At 35.4% G+C, this 19105-nt stretch overlaps 1 protein-coding gene across 1 annotated transcript in view; it reads right to left on the reverse strand.

Annotated features, from left to right (window-relative positions):
• kcnk2 (potassium channel, two pore domain subfamily K, member 2) overlaps window positions 1–16975 on the reverse strand; it is a 48223-nt gene extending 31248 nt beyond the window's left edge. Inside the window, exons 1-2 of the mRNA XM_015372493.1 lie at window positions 16650–16975; window positions 12762–13075 (exon numbers count right to left, since the gene is read on the reverse strand). Of these exons, the coding sequence (XP_015227979.1) occupies window positions 12762–13075; window position 16650 (315 nt within the window). The 5' untranslated portion in view covers window positions 16651–16975. The remainder of the gene's footprint in view (window positions 1–12761; window positions 13076–16649) is intronic.
• Window positions 16976–19105: the final 2130 nt, after the last annotated feature.

Raw genomic sequence — 19105 nt, forward strand, 5'->3', positions numbered from 1 at the left:
TATATATATATATATATATATATATATATATATATATATATATATATATATATATATATATAAATATATATAAGCAACTTATATAAGCAAGTTATGCTATAAACGTAATGCGAAAGGCAAACCGTACACAATGAATAAGAAAGAGTTTTTTTGTAAACAAACAATCAACGACTTAAGGTCTGCAAATTTGTGAGACAAATAATCAATAGCATTTTTTAATTGAAAAAACACAGGCATGCTAGCGACAACAGCTGCACATTTAATTTTCCAAGCTAGTTTGCCTGTACTCCTCTATGCATTGGGTGACAATTGTTTATTAACATAATTCAATAATTCAGTGTAATTAAGTGTGAAGTTGTAGCATGAGGTTTCTGATAAGAAACACAAGAGATATTTGAGTTTCTGCCAATTTACCAGTCCATTTTAATCTTTATTTGTTTGTGTTTTTCTCTGTACAATATTTTAAGGTAAAATTACAGAACTTAGCATGTTAAGAAAATTCTCACCTGGCAAATGGAAAAAATCCCTTAGCTGCATTCCACTGTAGATATTTTATGTAAAGGTATTTTACTGTGAAACACTGATAACAAGCAGGAATGTTGTTTATCCCAACTTTCAATAATAAAATAATAACTAGCTATGTAAAGCTGTATGGTTGCAACGTAAGGGCTTTCATTTCACAGTTATAGGTTATTCTTCCTCTATTTATAAACACTCTTTTGTAAAATGTAATATATTGATATGCTTAGACAGGCTAAGTAAAGATTAATTTCCTCTAGACATGGATGGGCCAGGTCCTACCTTTTGTCATTTCCAAAGCTGACCTTTGGTTTAGGCTGACAAAGTGCAATGCCCTGCAAGTAAGACAAAAGGTCGACTCAGGTGGATCTTATAGTCTTTAAAGAATCATTGAGATTCAGAAAGAAGAAAAGCTTTAAGAGAAGTATATGGGGTAAGCTTCAGCTCTGATGCTAATAAATCAGGAAATAACTTTAACTCATTTATTTCCTGTCTATTTTAGATTTCTATAAACTCAGGGTGCATAAGAAATCCAATTCTCCGGTGGTGCAGTATAATGATTTTAAAAGTTTGAACAGAATGAAGCAGCAGATGGAATAATCTCCATTAATTAGATTTATTTTAAGTGAACTTCTTGGAATAGAGCAGTGATGTTCCATTAATGACGGTCACACACAATGTTTAGGGTCACTGAAATGACACTGAGCTTCTATTATTCATCATCATTAGTTAGACTGAGCTTTCTTTGATTCACACTCCGTCACTGCCTCTACATAGGGGACTGAAGAGAGTATCAAAGGTGGAATTAATGAATCAAAGGTTGTAAATTAAAGAAAGTGGCTTACAGTACGTACAGTAATAAATCACAGGGAAGACTTATTCACTAAAAACACACTTTCTGGCTAAGTAGTTAAAAAAATCTAGTGGGGTGATCGTCCACCTTACTAATCATAAGCTGACAGTAGAAGTCTACTGTTAATGAACTAAATTAACTGTAAAGATACATAGAGAGCTGAGGAAAAAGAATCCAGCTTTAAGAAGAAGGTATAGAAAATTATGGTATACTTCGTGTGGAGAAATCTGTGGGTTTTAACAAAAATATTTTTTCATTATCCAAAGTCGAACATTGTAAAGTGAAAAATCAATGTGTAAAAATTAGCCATCAGCAAACAGTAATAGAATAATCAAAGGATTAAACTGCTACCAGGGAGAAAAAAAATTATGCTAATAAAATATGAACTTAAAAGCAGAAAGCAAATCAAGGATCGGATCAAATTTAGAAAGATCTTTTGTTAAAGTTTATAGTAGATTTTTTTCTCATCTATTTTTAATAAGCCACAGTAATATGCTTTTCTCCATATGTTTTTCTCCTGTACCACCACATCTAAGAAGTGTATTAGATTGAGATCTGCTGCTCATGGAAGTAGGATGGATCCACTCCATCTAACCCCTCTATGCCACTAAATGTTGTAGTAGTATTTTCACAGCGGATCGAAGATACTCCAGTCAGTAAGCGCTATTCCACCTGTGCTCTGTGGTGTGTTTATGAAACATCCCAGATGTGCCTTCACATACCATTTCTTTAAAATATGCAGATGTTTTATTTTTGCTGCTTGCACTACCCATCCCAGGTCAGTCTGGAGCAGAGCGAGTTGTTCAGGCAGGAAGTTAGTTCATACAACCTAAAACCCCAAAGTGGATTTACATGTTAAAGACTGCATATTTGGACAGGATTGAATTTTCTGGACTAAGGATTTAATAAATTCTGTTCACACAGGTAATCAACAACATTAAAGAATATGAGCACTGAATCATAAAATAACTAAAGATTAAATATTTTATAGATCCAAAGAAAACAAGGTAAAGGGATAAACAAAAAGTGAAGGCACACAAGGGGTACTGGCGAAATAACCCTTTTTCTTGGTTATTGTTCTTTGGCCCTCTGCTTTTCTTTAATAATAACTCCAAGTTATTTTAAAATATGGGAAACTCTGCGTTTTCCATTTCAGGAAGAGAGTTTGCTCAACCTCTGCTTCTTTTTTTTTTTAGTTTTTGCAGCATTAGTGGCTCCTTTTTTCGACAGTAGGCTAACAGGAAAGGGGATATGAGAGTGGGGGAGAGACATGCTGCAAAGGACCACAAGTCGGATTCAAGCCAGGGTCCAGGACTAAGGCCTCCGTACATGGGTCGTGTGCGCTATTCACTGCACCGCCTGTTTCAGTCACTGTAGTAACATTCTCCCCAGAGCTAACCTGGTTGGCAGCAGGTTTTCTTCAATAAACTCTGAGCGTCCTCTCTATGCTCTCCTTACAGCCAATCAAACTGGTTTATTTTCTAATTTAGTCAGATTGTTGTTGTAGTTTTCTGCAAAAAAAAAGCTAAACAATCATTAACTATATCCGTTAGAAAAATTTGCTTTAAAAAAAAACCATTGCATGTCCGTTTGATGTTCTTGCTCTTAAAGATCTTATTAAAGAATTATCGTATTATATTACAGTGAATTAAATATTTATAGGGAGAGGATTAGAACTCATTGATTGATTGATGGCTCTATTGATCTCACAGTGGAGAAATGTCCTCGTTACATCAGCTTAAATAGTTAAAGGAGAAGAAGAAGGTGCCAAAGGAAGAAAAGGTGCATATGATATATACAGCATTTAAAGTGCGTCCACTGTTTTTCTTTTTCATAGTAGGATTATTATTCAGGGTTATTGCACATGATGTTTACATGAGTATCTATATAGATGGGCATTTATATTTATATATATAGAACTGGGTGTCAAATATAGAGAAACAGGTTATCGCACAGGGTATCAAATAGTAATTGCACATTATACATTGCGCAAGTTATCGTTACTTTTTTTGGTTTGTTTAATATGAGCGACAAATGGATAATTTTTATTTATTTATTTTTACAGTACATGAAGAAGTAATGAAATAATTATTAGATCACACATAAATAGATAATTTAATTGGGCAGGGGGAAAAGGAAGTCCAAGTCCAGTGGATATTTTTTGAATTTTTACGGAATGAAAAGGAATTACTTAAGTGTTCGGATTAGGGTCTATTCATTGATAACAACCTACTGAGCCTATTAACACAATCTGAAGCCATTCCATAGGACTGATAACCACTAATAATGACCATTTTTTGGGATGATAACACCTAAAGCGGCTGCAAAAAGCCACTTAGTGTTTACTGTGTAAAAGAAGACAGAATTAAACTGAAGAACCTCATGAGACGATGAGGTTCCATCTATTAGAACAATGTTCTTATTCTTCACTTTCTCCTGCTGCCAAACTTATCAGGCACATGCTAAACTCTGAGTTGATCTACTTAGAGTTGATTAAACTAATTCAGAGCAGCCGTTGTGAAACCGAAAACTCAGAATTCCTGATCTTAGGCTAGAATCAGTTCAGAGGTGTGGATTTGAATCTGAGTTTGTTAGACCTGCTTTGTGAAACGGACCCCTGGTGGAACGAGGTACCTGGCAGAAAATATGGTGTGGCCACACATTTAGGGGAACTGAGGGGTAAATTTTGTAATTTCAATAGAGACTCAATAGCCTAGGCAACAGCCAGTTTCCTGTTAGCTGACTAGAGTAGCCACCATAGACCCATTTTCAGTTGGTAAACATTGTGATCCATTTCTGTGTGTGGAGCATAGCTGGAGGCAGAAGGATTACCCCCTTAGTAACTTAACAGTGGTAACTAGCAAGTTCTGTAGAAAATCTGATTTGGTCTGAATGTATAATATCTAATGTTACTTACCTAAAGGTAAGTAACATAAAGGGTATTTATTGAAAGTAGTATTGAACCAGATTGTTCAACCCAAATACACTAACTCAATGGATGGAACAGAGGACTAAGGCTAGAATACAGCCATGTAGCTGGCTTGGGTCAGTTGCATAGCTGGGAGAGTATTGTTGCTTAATCAAACCATAATCCTTAACAACAAATAATAATATTTTATTTACGTTAATTTATCTGGTATGAAGTATGTGCTGCATACTAGAGCATGTTTGATGATTGTTTCTGTCCACTCCCCTGTTTTGTTTTGTTTTTGCCATAGGTTTTCTTTGTCTGACAGTGGCAGCAGGTATGGGATAACACTTCTATTGTCTGTACTCTTTGGATTCTGGCAACCAAAAACAAATCAATATCCAGGTCTTTCTCAAAATATTAGCATATTGTGATAAAGTTCATTATTTTCCATAATGTAATGATAAAACTTGAACATTCATATATTTTAGATTCAATGCACACTAACTGAAATATTTCAGGTCTTTTATTGTCTTAATACGGATGATTTTGGCATACAGCTCATGAAAACCCAAAATTTATATCTCACAAAATTAGCATAAAAAAGGCTGCCACAAATGCACCTCAACTCCTCAATCATGGACTCCACATGAGAGTATGAAAGTAAAAAATGTGTCTAGTGCAATGAAATTGGACTCTGATCAGGACGGAATAAGACCAGACTGAATAACAAGGAAGCTTTCACCAATAACGGAGCTCAGATCTTCCCTGGGAATGGCTCTCTTGCTAAAAAAGGTAAGATACTTCAAAATAACTTAAATATTTATATCTTTCTTACCGTTGATGACAATAGACCTCTAAACAAAAGACCCTTGCAGTCGCACTGCGGGGCTTTTTCTCTCCTTCCATGGTCAGTATCATTTTAACTTGTTGCTAAAGTGAGTGAACGTCTGCAAAACGTGGAATTTCAGCTATGCCCCTTTAATGCTTATTTCATTAACTCCACATGTTCATAATTTTTAAAAATAAGGGAATGTAAAATATGTGTTATGAAATATTTCAGTTGTTCTAAACCTAAAAATTTTGTTAAATGAGGTTAAAATAAAATATGACATCCGTACATCATGTAAGCAGTGAGGCTTAGTTCGGCCATCCCCTTTGTTCTTCTCCCAGCTGAGCTCATCATTTCTTCCCTGCTCTGTACATTTGCACACAAAGTCCCCCATAATAAGACAAAATGATGTGAACAACTCTTTAGCTTTCAGTAAGCTGCACCTTTCAGTTGTCAAAGATTTTGATACAGCTTATCTTTTTAATTAATCCCTTAGAGAGCACATTTCACCTTCATCCTCTGCTTACAAGCTTTTGAAAAGTTGTGTATCGGCACAAGGTAAAGACTGAATAAATGGCACCTGTGTTGAAACTGTGCATCAATAAATCATCAGAGGGAAAATAGTTGCTTGAAAGGTTGCTTAACTCAGAGAGCTGCTCACTAGATGATAGGCAGAGCTGACCGAGGATGTTACATTCTTCTGAAACAACAAAAGGACAGAATATTCTTCGGTCGAAAGTGTGTCAGCTGTTTTACGATTAGTCTGACAATATCAAAAGAAAACACGACTCGAACGGAGCAATTACAAAGTTTCCTCTGGCCTATATATAGAGCTTGTAATTAACTGAGGTGATTAAGATATTTGTTCTGTGGGTCCTAAAACATGTGAGCTGCTTTACATAGCAGGCTTTTCATATGAGATCTAAGAACAACAAATAAAAAATGAACAACAACATAATTAACCCTAGTAAACTGCAAGCCATTTAGTGAACAATGAATAATTAATCAGACCTAATTGGAAAAAAGTGCTCTTTTTGATGGGGAACAGCTGTTTTAAGCAGCTCACGTCCAGCTGTGTTTGTACACCTGGTTTGGCATTAATCAAGTGGGATTCAAGATCCAATGTAAGACCAGATCTTTACAAAAAGAAAGAAACAAGTATAGAGAAAGAGCCGAAATAAAAACACTTTAAGTTTGAATCATTCTGCCATTTCAATTTCCTCCTGGTTGTGAGTCATGAGGAGCTTTATGTTTGAGTGTGTACTGTTTGTTGCTATTGTCGACTGTTTTGATTTTCCTGTTTGTATTTCCTTGTAGCATTGTGATCGCTTATCATGGTTTCCTTAGTCACTACCTGAATTTCTGTTTTGTTAGGATCCCTTCACACTATACTAATTAACTGCACCACAATAGTTCAGAATGTAGATGCTATTTATTTGACGAGGTCATATTGGGCGAGTCGTCTTGATGCACTGAGCTCACGGCAACAACGTGGAGAAGGAGCTGAAACTAACAATCCATGCAATTAATGCTGATGCAGAAAAAATGTCCAGGCTCCAACAAGACAGGATTAGTGTTAACTGTTCTCCCCTTAAAATATAGCTTCAAGCTGTGGAAAAGTGTGCACACCTCCAAATTGCACATACACTAGTTGTGGTAAGACCTGATGAGAATTTCAAGTTGCAGTGCAAATAGAATTTACACCATTAAGGAGAAGACCTGTCACAACTGTTACTGATTAAAAATAAGTGAGGACAATAAAGAGTAAAGGGAGGGAAAGGAAGCCAAAGCATGAGCTGATTGTCATAATGTTGATAAGACACTTTCAATGCTTTTCTACTGTTTCTATAAACAGCTCACAGAAATAAAAAAAAATAAACAATCATTTTTAATCTTGTGTGCATTCCTTGTCACTGCTCTTGCCAAGAATAGGTATGACCATAGATCCGAATTTGATTAACAGAATGATTCAGGAAAGTATCCATGATAAAAACCACTTGTTGTGCAAATGTATGCATTTATGTTATATAATATTTGATTAAATAACTTTCTGACTGTAATATGTTGCTCCGTGAACATGTCCAACCAGCTGTGTGTTAGCACAACAGATAAAAATGTGATTCAAGCTTGTAACACAGTCAAACAGTACTCTGCACATGTGAGCAATAAATTCACAACAACTTCCGTTCAAAATATATAAAAAATCATCTCCAGGTCAAACATATTTTAATTAAAAACTTTCAACTAAACTAGTTAAAGTTAACTAAACTAAAAAGCTACTATGTACAGAGAGGAAATGTTTGATGACGTTTATACTGAAGAACGAGGACAAATTAACTTTTAAAACCAATAATTAATAATTATTGGAATGTGTTGAAACATATTCACAATGCAAATCAGAGACAAAAAGTTTTTTGTAAAAAGATAAAAAAAAAAAAAAACCTGTTCAGGGTGTACCACGCCTCTCACCTGTAGACTGCTAGAGATGGGCACCAGCACCCTTTGCGACCCCGCTTGGGATAAGCATGACGGAAAATGAATGGATGGATGGAAAATATATAGATAGATGGATTTCAATATAGATATTTTATTCTTAGTATTATGTGGTACTTACTGAGGGAATAACAAAACGTATTCTTTATTAACGCTAACTGAGTTCTAGGCCACTGATGCTGGAAGAAGCTGTTAGCTATTTAGAGAAAGAACTAAGGATGTGTTTTAAAGGGGCTCTTAAATGTGATAATAATAATAATATTAATAATAATTACATTTTATTAATCTTAAATTGGAGAAATTTTCCTTCTTCATTTAACCCATCCCCTTGGGGTTTTGCTCAGGGACCCAGAGTGCAGTCTGTGGGTTAATTGCAACCTTCTCACAGCAGAAATGCACAGCTCTTTCCACTAGGCCAACACTCCCCCAACAATCCCCAATGAACAGTGCAATGTTATTTGTGTAATGCAGTATCTGTGTCCCTCCAGCCCTGCCATGCACAATTGCTGTTGCTCAATGATCTGCTGGTGGATTCATTTACTTCAACCATCACTCCATACATTGATGGTGTCCATACTGTTTGGATGAGAACCTCCAGCCCTGTTCAGCCTCATGAACTCTTTGAGAAAAGGTTTAATACTCTTTTTGATGCATTTAAATAAAAGCTAGCTACCTGCTCTCGAAAACTCCTGGTAATTAAAAACAGAAGTAAGAAGACAGAAAGAGAAGAAATAAACTGAAGCTGTCACCCAGTGGAGTCTATGAGGACTTTTTTGTTTGTTTTAATGATAACAGCAAGACTACCAATTAGTTTAAATTGTTTAACCTTTTCATAACATGAAAGCACTCGCCCCAAGATGCTTTTTAGACCTGTAACATATTCTCTGGGGTCTTGCCTTTATTTTGATACCAAAACAATTAAAATAAACTCTGTAGTTCTTTAGATATATTCAATTCATTTTGGGCATGTTATTTTCAAGCATATTTCTCGAAAACAGGCCTAGTGTCCAAGAGGTTAATCTATTTTCAATAGAATCTATTTTAATCTGGTTCTTTCATCCACATTAAGGTGAAAATCTTAAAAAATTTCAAATTCTAACTGCCAACAAGTTTCTTTGCACAAACGTACGCATCTCTCCCTAACAGCAGGTCTATATCGACCATTTGTTTGGGTTTATTGATCGTCACACAACAGAAAGCAGCAGCAGTCCATTTAAATGCAAACTCAGCTTGTAGAAACCACTGAAGAAGAACATGTTACCTCATTTAAACAGGCTTGACTGGCTCAGTATAGCACACAATGTTCAGGGATGAATTAATCTCTGCAAAGGTAAGTTTTAACATTCTTAAACAATTTAATGTACTTAACAGCTGTCACTGGATTACTACTAATAAAAACAGTATTTGTAATGAAAAAGGGTAGTAAAAGCTTATTACTATTATTAAATGTAGATCAGTGAACTTTATACGATCAAATGAACTTTATGTAAACTTTTACATAAAAACTGGTGAAATTAACAGTAAAGATTTAATATATGCTTAATTGTGTGTATTCTGTTAGGATAAAGGTTAAACAAATTTTGGCATTTTATAATATGGGCTCAAATTATAAGCATCCAACTGATAATAGGATAAAAAATATAAATTGCTTTATAAATGAAGATGTCTTTAAAAGATGAGGTATCATCTTTTTGATAGAAGGAGGAATGGCATCTTCTTTAATCAGAAAACATTTATAGCTTTGCAATACGGAGTAAAACAACATTTTGATTTTATTAAAGATTTTCAGATGACGACTAAACTGTATTTAAGTTAAGAAGTAAGGTCCTATAGTTCAATATGCAAAATTTTAGCTTTTCAACTTTAAATATTTCTCAAAGCAATGCTGTCATAGTTTATTCAGACATCACTGAGTTAGAACTAAGTAAGAAAATATCTTTCTCTCATTTTTTTGTTATATTTCAAATCGTTGTATAGTAAAGTATAAACAATTTACGTAAAATAATATTATTCAGCATTTTACTGTTCTGGATCATGAGGCATGTAATCATTCTCCAGAAATGCAATATGATAACAAGATTCCCAGAGGGCTCACTCTATATCAGCTCTGACAAGTTCAACTGAAAGATCAATAATCCATAAAAAAAACGCTCAAACATAATATTTAAGCTTATTGCCCACATATGAACATTTCTTTAGCTGGCCTGAGGAAGAAAATTTACTTTTATTAAATAAACAGATCTCTAAGCTTTATTTATCAAAATACTTTATTAATTAAAAACAAACATGGAAACATATAAACTAAATCGTAGCGGCTCAGGGAACAGAAGTGAAGCCCTGACCAAAATCTAAGAGCCTTTAATAAATTGTAAAAAATACCTGAAAACTAAAACTACCTGGGCTTCATATTAACCCTCAGCAAACTGCAAAAAGAGGCTGAGTCTCAGCAGTGGCAGGTAATGCTGCCACATAAGCCACAATGGCGGCTTGATACTATATCTAGATTTTACACTAAAACTCCCATGAGTTCTGCCTTGGCATTGTGCAAAGTTTGCTCTTGGAACTGACGTCACTTTAGCAGGTGGGCCCTGCAGAAAACACAGTTGTGAAGCTGTAGGATGGTAATATGCTGATAGATTCAAGGTGTCAGAAAAGATAAAGACTAATTCTAACAATAATTAGTAAGATAAAAAAGAGGAAATGTCCTGATTCTTTCTCCCTGCTTTTCTGTATTAAAGTTAATCAGCTCCACCTGCACCTCTGTTTGCAGCAGTTGCATTCAGCTCATTCCATGCACCTGTTCTGCTGCCTTTAAATACAGCTTTCTGGCAGATAATTTGAAAGTCTATGGTTAGTAAGTCTAGTGTTACTCCTGCCTGTCTGTCTGATCACAACTCTGTTCCTGCCTCCTGGATAGCCCTGCTCTGCCTTGCTCCTGACACATCTCCAGTTAGCTTCTGGTTTCTGGTCTTTTACTCTATTTCAGTGCCCTGCTCTCTGTCTCCTGCTAATCCCCTGGATTGGACTGATTACCCATACTCAGACTTCCTGGCTTTTATTTGAGAACCTTTTAAGACCTTCTGGTTATTTTGTTCCAGAATACCATTTTGTTCCAATTCTGGCTCTGACCCATCACTTTGCCTCTGGACCTTTGATCCCTGCCAGTCCTTTGTTAAAACCTGACAGGATTAGTAGGAGTAGTATTAGCCGATATGAATGGCCAATTAAAGAGTAAATTAGACCAATTATATGAGCAAACTTATATCTCTAAAACTGTTTGTCTTTTTTTGTTTGTGTTGTTTAAATTTACCATCAAAATGTTTGATGTCATGGAGATGTCTTTATTAAAGAGTTAAGACAAACAGACCACCTTTAGGTGCTAATGCTACTGTACATCAAACAATATCTTAGTTAATTGTGCAGTACACAAGTCATTCACTTGGATCTTTGCTATATTTTTCCTTATGTTAAATATATGACCATATGCAGCGAAGATTTCAAATAAACTAAGCATTCCTAATGGACAGTTTTCTCCTCTGTTATTTTCCACTGCTGTAAATAAATATTGAAACAATTATTCTTTTCAGTTTACTTTCTTTTCGTTTAAAACAATAATTTACTTCCCTGCAATACTTTTAATATGCAACAGGAAAACTACATCTTGTTACTTAGTACTTTGCATATTTTAAAGTAAATGGAGCTTTAAACAGGACCTTATCAGAGCTGAATGATTGATAATGACTTGTAGTGTTAAAGATTTTATGTAGTCTTGATATGAGTTGCTTTTGTTTTATCAAATCGGTCTATCTTATAAATACTAAATGCCTGGTTGCCTGTTTAACACAATCAGCAAATTATTTAAACATTTTTATGGCCTGAAATCATTGCCTTTTGAGCTATTTTCAAACAGAAAATCAAACCAGTTCAGTCACCACTTTTAAGTCTACAGGCTTTAGTGGCCCAGAATACGCAGGTTTTTATGAAAATGAGTCATGTGCAGCAAAACAGCCTAGAAATAATTTCCAAAAAATTTACTTTTCAAGGAAATCAAAAGTCAGACAGGTAAACTTCACTATTAATGTGAATGATAATCCCATCCCCGTAGTGGAAAAAAGGTTTTCTCTCCTCTAGAAGCCGGTGGCGCTTTAGTACGTCATGCCCTCTCAGCACAGTATGGCTGAAATTGCTCACCCTGTGGGTTACCTCATATGACCTATACTGTCAAGTGTATAGATATTAGAAATTCAAAGGTTTTTGCAACGTCATTGCTTAGTGATAATGATAAACAAGGGAAATTGACAAGAATCATTTCATATGATAGTGCAAGAAACACATTAAAAATCATTGGATGATAAAGCCAAGCATGGGCCACTTCATGAACATGCCCCACTTTTCTCTGCATGTGTCATTCTTTATGTCTTTTTAAGTCAATAACCAAAAACATCCATCCATTCATTCCTCCATCTTCTGCTGCCTATATGTGAGTGTCACAGGGGCTGGTGCCTATCTCCAGCACTCTATGGGAATAAGGTGTGTATACCTTGCAAACATTGCCATACAACCATTTCCAAACAGACAATATAGAGGCATCAGTCCATTTTTCCATGCTTTAAGACCCTAAGCTTGAAATTAAAACCAGGACCTTCTCCCTGCTAAGCAACAGCCCACCAAATTTTAGGTAAGTAAAAAAAAAAAAAAAAAAAAAAAAAAAAAAAAACACATTACTTTAAACAGTAGATTAATTGATTAGATTTGTTAACACTAAGCACTTCCACTACTTACCAACTGTTGGAAATTTGAAAACAGAAAATTCTTTACAAATAATCCAAACCACATTCAAATGCAAACAAAGCAAACTAGGAGAAAAAGCCGTCTCCAAGAGTCTTAGTGTGCAAGGTGATTCATTTCAAGACAGGCCTCAAGCTGTGGTAATTATGGTTCTAGTGTTAAAATAGAACCTGCACTGTATATTCCCTGATATTACCTCATATTGACTGTATTTCAATAAGTACTTTCTTGTTTTTCCACAGGCTGCCATTTAAGAAATGAAAAACATGGGAACAAACTTAAGATGCATATGAAAAAAGTAGACTTTATAAGAGAAGAACATTTTGTCAGTGATAACAAATCAGCAGAAAAGAAAATATTACACCTGCCTTGACAAGATCCTCCAGCTCCGTTGAGTTTACACAGCTGTGTTCCACCAAAAACTCCAGTTTTTTTGCCAGAATGTTCAGTTTCTGGGAGCTTTCATGAGGCTGCTCCAGTGCCCGGAACACGGTTGCCCCGATGATGAGGTATAGCACCACCAGGAAGAAGATGGCTGTCACAGTTTTCCACCTCATGACTGTGGTCCGTGTGTCGCAGTCATCGTCAGGAGTGTTCAGCACCACTGGTTTGGTAGAGAACGATAGGCGAGGCTTGGAGTTGTGGACAGCAGCCTTTGGGTCAAGAAGGTCAGGTGCGGCCACTGAAAGGTTGAAGATGATTATTATCTATAAGTTAGAATAACGGAAAAGCTGTTTTTTGTTATTTTTCTGTTAAAAAAAATGCCTTTAAAAACAAGAAAAGTTTTTCTCCTACATGTATATTAGAAATAAATGCATTTTCAAATTAAAGCCACTCTAGGCCATTTCTTTAAGTTTTTTTTTTTTATTCTATGGAATTTCTTTAATTTACTTTTGTTTTTCTTGCTAGTTTCTTGTAAAGGTGCTCTAGAAATACCATTGAAGCCAATAATGAGCATATTATGATTACATGGACAGATGTATTACATCTTTTTAAATTGGCTTCACTGTTGCTTCACACTACCACAAATTGACTTGTCACTTTTCATTTAAACATTCCTGTTTTACACTTCATTAACACTCTAAATGTAGTATCATTTAATGGCAGGCTTCTATTACCCATCTCTCTGCTTGAGACATGTACTGTAACACTGACTCACTCATTTTGTTCTTTTATTCTTTTTTTTTTTAATTGATAGTCAGATCATCCTCATAGAGATAATCAAGAAACTCTTATTTCCTAGTATTTAGGTACTTAACATTTTACACCTTTACTGTTGTTCTCCAACTTAGTTTCATTTCTACGCAAGAATTAGTTTTTTAAGGAGAGGTTCATGTGCAGCTCAGCCAGCTTCATTCATGCAAAAATTATGCATTAAATCAGTAGACAGGTCTTATGAAATAGTAATCATGTTTCCCTCGGATTCCTTTTTAAATGTAATCTATGAAACATTCATTTTAACTTTAAATAAAATAATTAAGTGATGATGCAATCATTTAATTTTATCTTTAAAGAAATGCACAAAGTTTGTTAAAAACTGCTAAAGGTCTAACAGTTTTATTTAACTGTGATGAACTGCATGCATTTTTAGCCTTACATAGCTATACACCAATTATTTCACTAGCAGTATACTGTAGGCTGCACATACCTGAACATCTTACCAATAACTAGAAATGTAAGGCTTTTACCAGTGAGTACAAGTGAAACAATAGACCTGCAGTAATCCAGTCACATTCAATATATTTCCAATTCACTTTTGTTTCTCTAAGAGTTTCAGAAAACTGATTCAAGTCTTTAACGTAATGGAAATACAAGGATTCATTCAAATAAAGGAAACAAAATGGTCTAAAAAAGAAGAGTAGAATAGATTTCTGAGGTTTTCATACCTCATTATTTTTTTCATTTGTGTAGAAAATAATTTTAAAAGCTTATTTTATTTTGATATTATATTTTACTACGGATGTCAATCTATTATTACAGGCCATGTCTTTAGAAGGACCAGTTGCAACTATATGAATAAATAATATAGTATAGCATACTTTTGGTTATATATTTCAGTCAAACAAAGGAAACTGCTGTGGAATTAAATCCTAACTCCCATTTATTTAGCAGTTTTGGCCCTCAGGTCTTAAGTTTTATGCACACTGCAACAAATGTAAATCTAAGTAAATATTTCTTAAAATAACTGTTTATTTTTCTTGAATTTAGGAGGTAAGTATGACACTTTGCCAATGGGACAAGACAATTTTCATTTAAATAAGAAAAAAAAAATTAAGTTCTATTTCCAGCGCATAATATCTAATTATCTTTATTTTAAGGGCAGAAATGCACATTCCATTGATAGATCATATTATGTTCCTACTCAACTTAACGGCAAATACAGTTATTCAAAGAATTTGTTTTACACATTTTCAAAATGTCTTTACAGTGCATTTGTTAAAGACCAAAACCCAAGTAGACCACTGCTGTGAGGCATAAGTAAATGATACACAATCCACCGTTCTTTGCAATTATAGCTGCAGGTTTAGTTTAAGCTTGGCCAAACGAGACGGAGAACATCATATGACCACCAGACTCAAGACAGGCTGAGGCCAAATTCCAAAAGAAAAAAAAAAAACTCACAAAAATTGAGAAAATTACACCAGTCCTTATATCAATGCACTGGCTCCCAGTTTATAAAGGAAAAATCCTTGATACATCTTTGCTGCTGGTCAGATATGAACTACGCAGAACCCTCTGGTCATTGGAGACTTGTTCACTCAGTGTTCAAACGACCAGAACTAAACAAGAAGAGACAGCTTTCAGTATGCTTCACAGCTCTATAACCCCTTCTTGAAATCCTGAGAATCTGCAGCAGAATCTTTTGGGTCCTTTAACTCATCATTAATGTAACTATTTCTGTTGCCTTAAGAGTCGAAGTGTGATTTATCAGCTCAAATTCCCCATATCTAAAAACCTGAAACACTTGAATTTCCCCATCCAGGGACAATAAAGGATCATTTAATTCAGTGCAATTCTATTCTATTCTATTCTATCTCAGCTTCTACATCAAAGCTTCTTTCTTTGGATGTGATGTCTCTTTTTTCTTGTTCCTTTGATATACATCATGTTTGGAATGCTGTTCTGCTTTCTGCTTCTTTAATTACCCATCAGACATTTTGGATGCTTATATTATATATGTCATTTGTTCAGTTGGACTTTCAATGTTAGAGATTTGATTTGGTTTCATCTTAAAAGGAGCACCATCTTACAAATGTTTACTTGTCTCTTTAGGGTGTGTTGCATTTTTAAAATGTTCTTTATTATGTGTTTATTACAACTGTTTCTCTCTTCATGCCAACTTCCTATAAAAGCCATATATATATATGGAGTACATAGTTGTCCTGCCAAAAACTGGTGGACACTCATCCTGGTTGTTTGGTGCCAAACCATATTCTTATTATTTAGGATGTTTAGATTATTTATTGAATAATACTTTAGCTTTATGGTGGTGAAAGACAATTGCTTCCTCCATTATTACATGTGTCTACCATATTTTAGGATCTGTATTAGGGAATGTCGTTCAAGGTTTAGTGTTGTAGTGGGTGAGGGTTTAAAATCTCAAACAGAATATGAGAACTAAAACCGTCAATAGTTTTGTTAACCTTACTGAACGAATTATTAGTCGCCTGTTTTAAGTTTGTTGAAAATAACTGGAACTCTTCTTTAATGTCTGGTCATCAGCTTGACTTTTCTGTATCACTAAGTAAGAATAAAACACAGACACTCAAAATGTACATTAAACTCAGGCTGTAGGACACTACTATTATTTATTTATTTTACTTTGCAAATGCAGCACTTTTTATGCATGGTCGCAAAACCATTATTTTATTCTGTGTGGGAACAGTAGCAGCACAATATATGAAAAAAACATTAAATATTTAACAATATTTGTCACAATGCTGTATCTCAACAGTTTACCATGTAGGTTATTACATAACACCTCCAAGAGGTCGTGCTGGCCGGTTTTTTTAACTGTTTATAGTGAGTTGTACTCACTTCATAACCCTTAAAGCTTTTCACAAGCATTTTATTTTAGAAGTTACATAACTAGGATAGGCACTGTTGTCACGATTCAGATGGATAGTAAACATAACCAATACTTTATACTGAAAAATGTTCCACTTTTATTATTCATCTGGTGGTAAGAGGGAAAGATAAAATGTAATTCATGCAGACAATTTGTAATCCCCTCCATATCATTGCAGACTACTTACTTCTCTACCATCTCGTCTCTGTCAGGTTCCCTGAAAGGTGTTATTTTCCAGGAAAGCGCAGCAACGCTCTCTGTCTAAAGTCTGCCTCCTCCAGCTGAGGACCTGTCCGCTGTCCACATGGCTACGAGGTGCTGATCTGCTCCCTGCTTCACAGTCCCCGGAGAAAATACATCCAGCGCATCCCGTCTTTCAGCACAAAGACGCGCCACGACAGTGCGTAAAAGGAGCGGGGTGAGAGGATCGTATCCACGCTGTCCATCCAGGTGTTAAAGGACACGCGGCTTATGAGTTAGGACGGTCTCCAGACCAGAGTGAGACAACAACGGATTCTCTGCAGTGAGCTCCAACTGCGCGCTGATGAGAGAGAGAGAGAGAAGAGAGAGAAGGAAACACCTCTGAGGCTTTTAACGCTGCAATATGTTATGGAAGAATTTATAAGCGCCACCCAGAGTCCCTCAGATATGGAAGAGGATTAGGGCCACTGGAAAAAATAAAAAATAAAAAAATACGTTAACTAATTTTTTTTATTTTATTTGAGTTTAATATGGGGGGAAAAGGTCAGAATTCTGAGAAAAAAAGTCAGAATTCTCAGAAAAAAGTCTGAATTCTGAGATCAAAGTCAGAATTCTGAGAAAAAAGTCTGAATTTTTGACTTTTTTCCCCCCAGTGGCCCTAACCCTCTTCCGTACTCAAACAATTATCAGTACTGTACACTGAAAAAAATAAATAATAATGCAACTGTTTTTGGCTTTTACGTAATCATATTTAGTTACTTTAACACAATTGTTTCATGTTAGCAGGGTAGGAAATAAAACAATTGTGTTAAAGTAACTAAATATGATTAAGTAAATGCCCAAAAGTGGGCATTTTCTTAATCATATTTAGTTGTGATGAAGTTGCAAACACAAATCTAATTTCTATGATAAATGCAAAAAACAAAAACACAACAACAATGGCATGGAGTGAAAATCATGCATTGCTTCATTTTATTGAATTTGAAAAGCAAATAGAATGGTGTGAAGTCAACTTGTATTAAGACCCCATAGATTAAATCCTGACTTCTTTTTAAAACAATCATAATCTCATCATTAAAAGGAGTCATTCTGTGTATAGTTTAATCCCTTTAAATCCAGCTGTTTTGTCAAAGGCCTCATTGGATTATTGAAAAAAACATTAATGAACAATCGGCATCATGCAGTCAGAGATAAGGTTGTCAAATTTAAGTTTATTTGTACATAAAACACTAATCCAAATCTTAAAAAACACTGATAAACCCATTATTCTAGAACTGCTTCATCAGAGTGTCATTCCTCCAGGACTCTTACTGCCTTCCCTGTCTCATCTCAGTCGGTCTGGCAGAAGACCATCATGTTGAGCCTGGTTCTGCCAGAGGTTTCTTTCAAAGGGGAGTTTTTCCTCCCTACTGTCACTTCATGCTTTTTCATCATGGACAGGTTAATGTAACCTGTGTTATTCAAGCTGGACTTCCATCTTCCAGGTCCCTGCATGAAGCACTAGTATCAGGTTGCGCAGTCTCTCTCCGTACAGCTCAAGCACACATCTCACCAGCCAGCAGTCATTTACTGACCAACTTCATCTCTACTCCACCACCAGTTTCAGGCCTGGGGGGAAACATCCCTGTTCTTTACTCCTGTTTATGCATATCAAAGCAAATTCAGCGCTAATAGTTCCTGCCGAGGTCTGAGCGCCAAAGACTAAAGTAATTGCACCAATAAAATTCTTCTAATTGTCTTTTCTTTCTGTGTGAGTTTTTTAAGATTGAAATGCACACGCCTCCTCATCAGCTAGTTTCATTGAACAGTTATTTTTCCAGACAAAACTGGATGGTTTGGATTATCACGAACATTTGAAGAAAAAAAAAGTGCTGTTGATGAAGGCTATGTTCTGTTTGTGCATATATTGACAACAATGTAAGCAGAGAGTGTCTTTTTGATAAGGTGTATTTAATTTTTGTTATATTGCTACTACCAATAACACAAACTTTAAAATGTAGTGATTATACTCTTATGGTAGATTTCTCTCTTGAGTAGCCTACTCTACCTGCTCTCTGTTGTTGCTTTAAACCGCTGAAGGACTTTACCTATTATACAATGACAAAGGCCACAATAGCAGCCGCAGAGTAAAGCAGCTGGTAACTTTACATCATCCATTTGCCTGGAAAGCACCTTGTAGAGCGGACTGACATTATCCTCTTGAGGTCTTCCCACTACCGCTGCTAGATTTTTCCTCTCAAGGTTAGCTTTCTGCTGTTTAAAGCAGAAACTACAGAGTGATGTCCTTGTTGGAGCAATAATTTTAACTGGTGATGCTCCCATGTCACAGACCCAAGTTTAACCTGCAGGGGACAGCCAGCTTATCAGTGGGAGGAAGTAGACCGCAGGGCACGGCACTACATGCTCCAAAGCACAGGTTTAGCACATTAATTAAATTCATCT

Source organism: Cyprinodon variegatus, unplaced genomic scaffold, assembly GCF_000732505.1.
Source record: "Cyprinodon variegatus isolate N-32 unplaced genomic scaffold, C_variegatus-1.0 Scaffold4, whole genome shotgun sequence".
In the NCBI taxonomy this organism is placed as follows: Eukaryota; Metazoa; Chordata; class Actinopteri; order Cyprinodontiformes; family Cyprinodontidae; genus Cyprinodon; species Cyprinodon variegatus.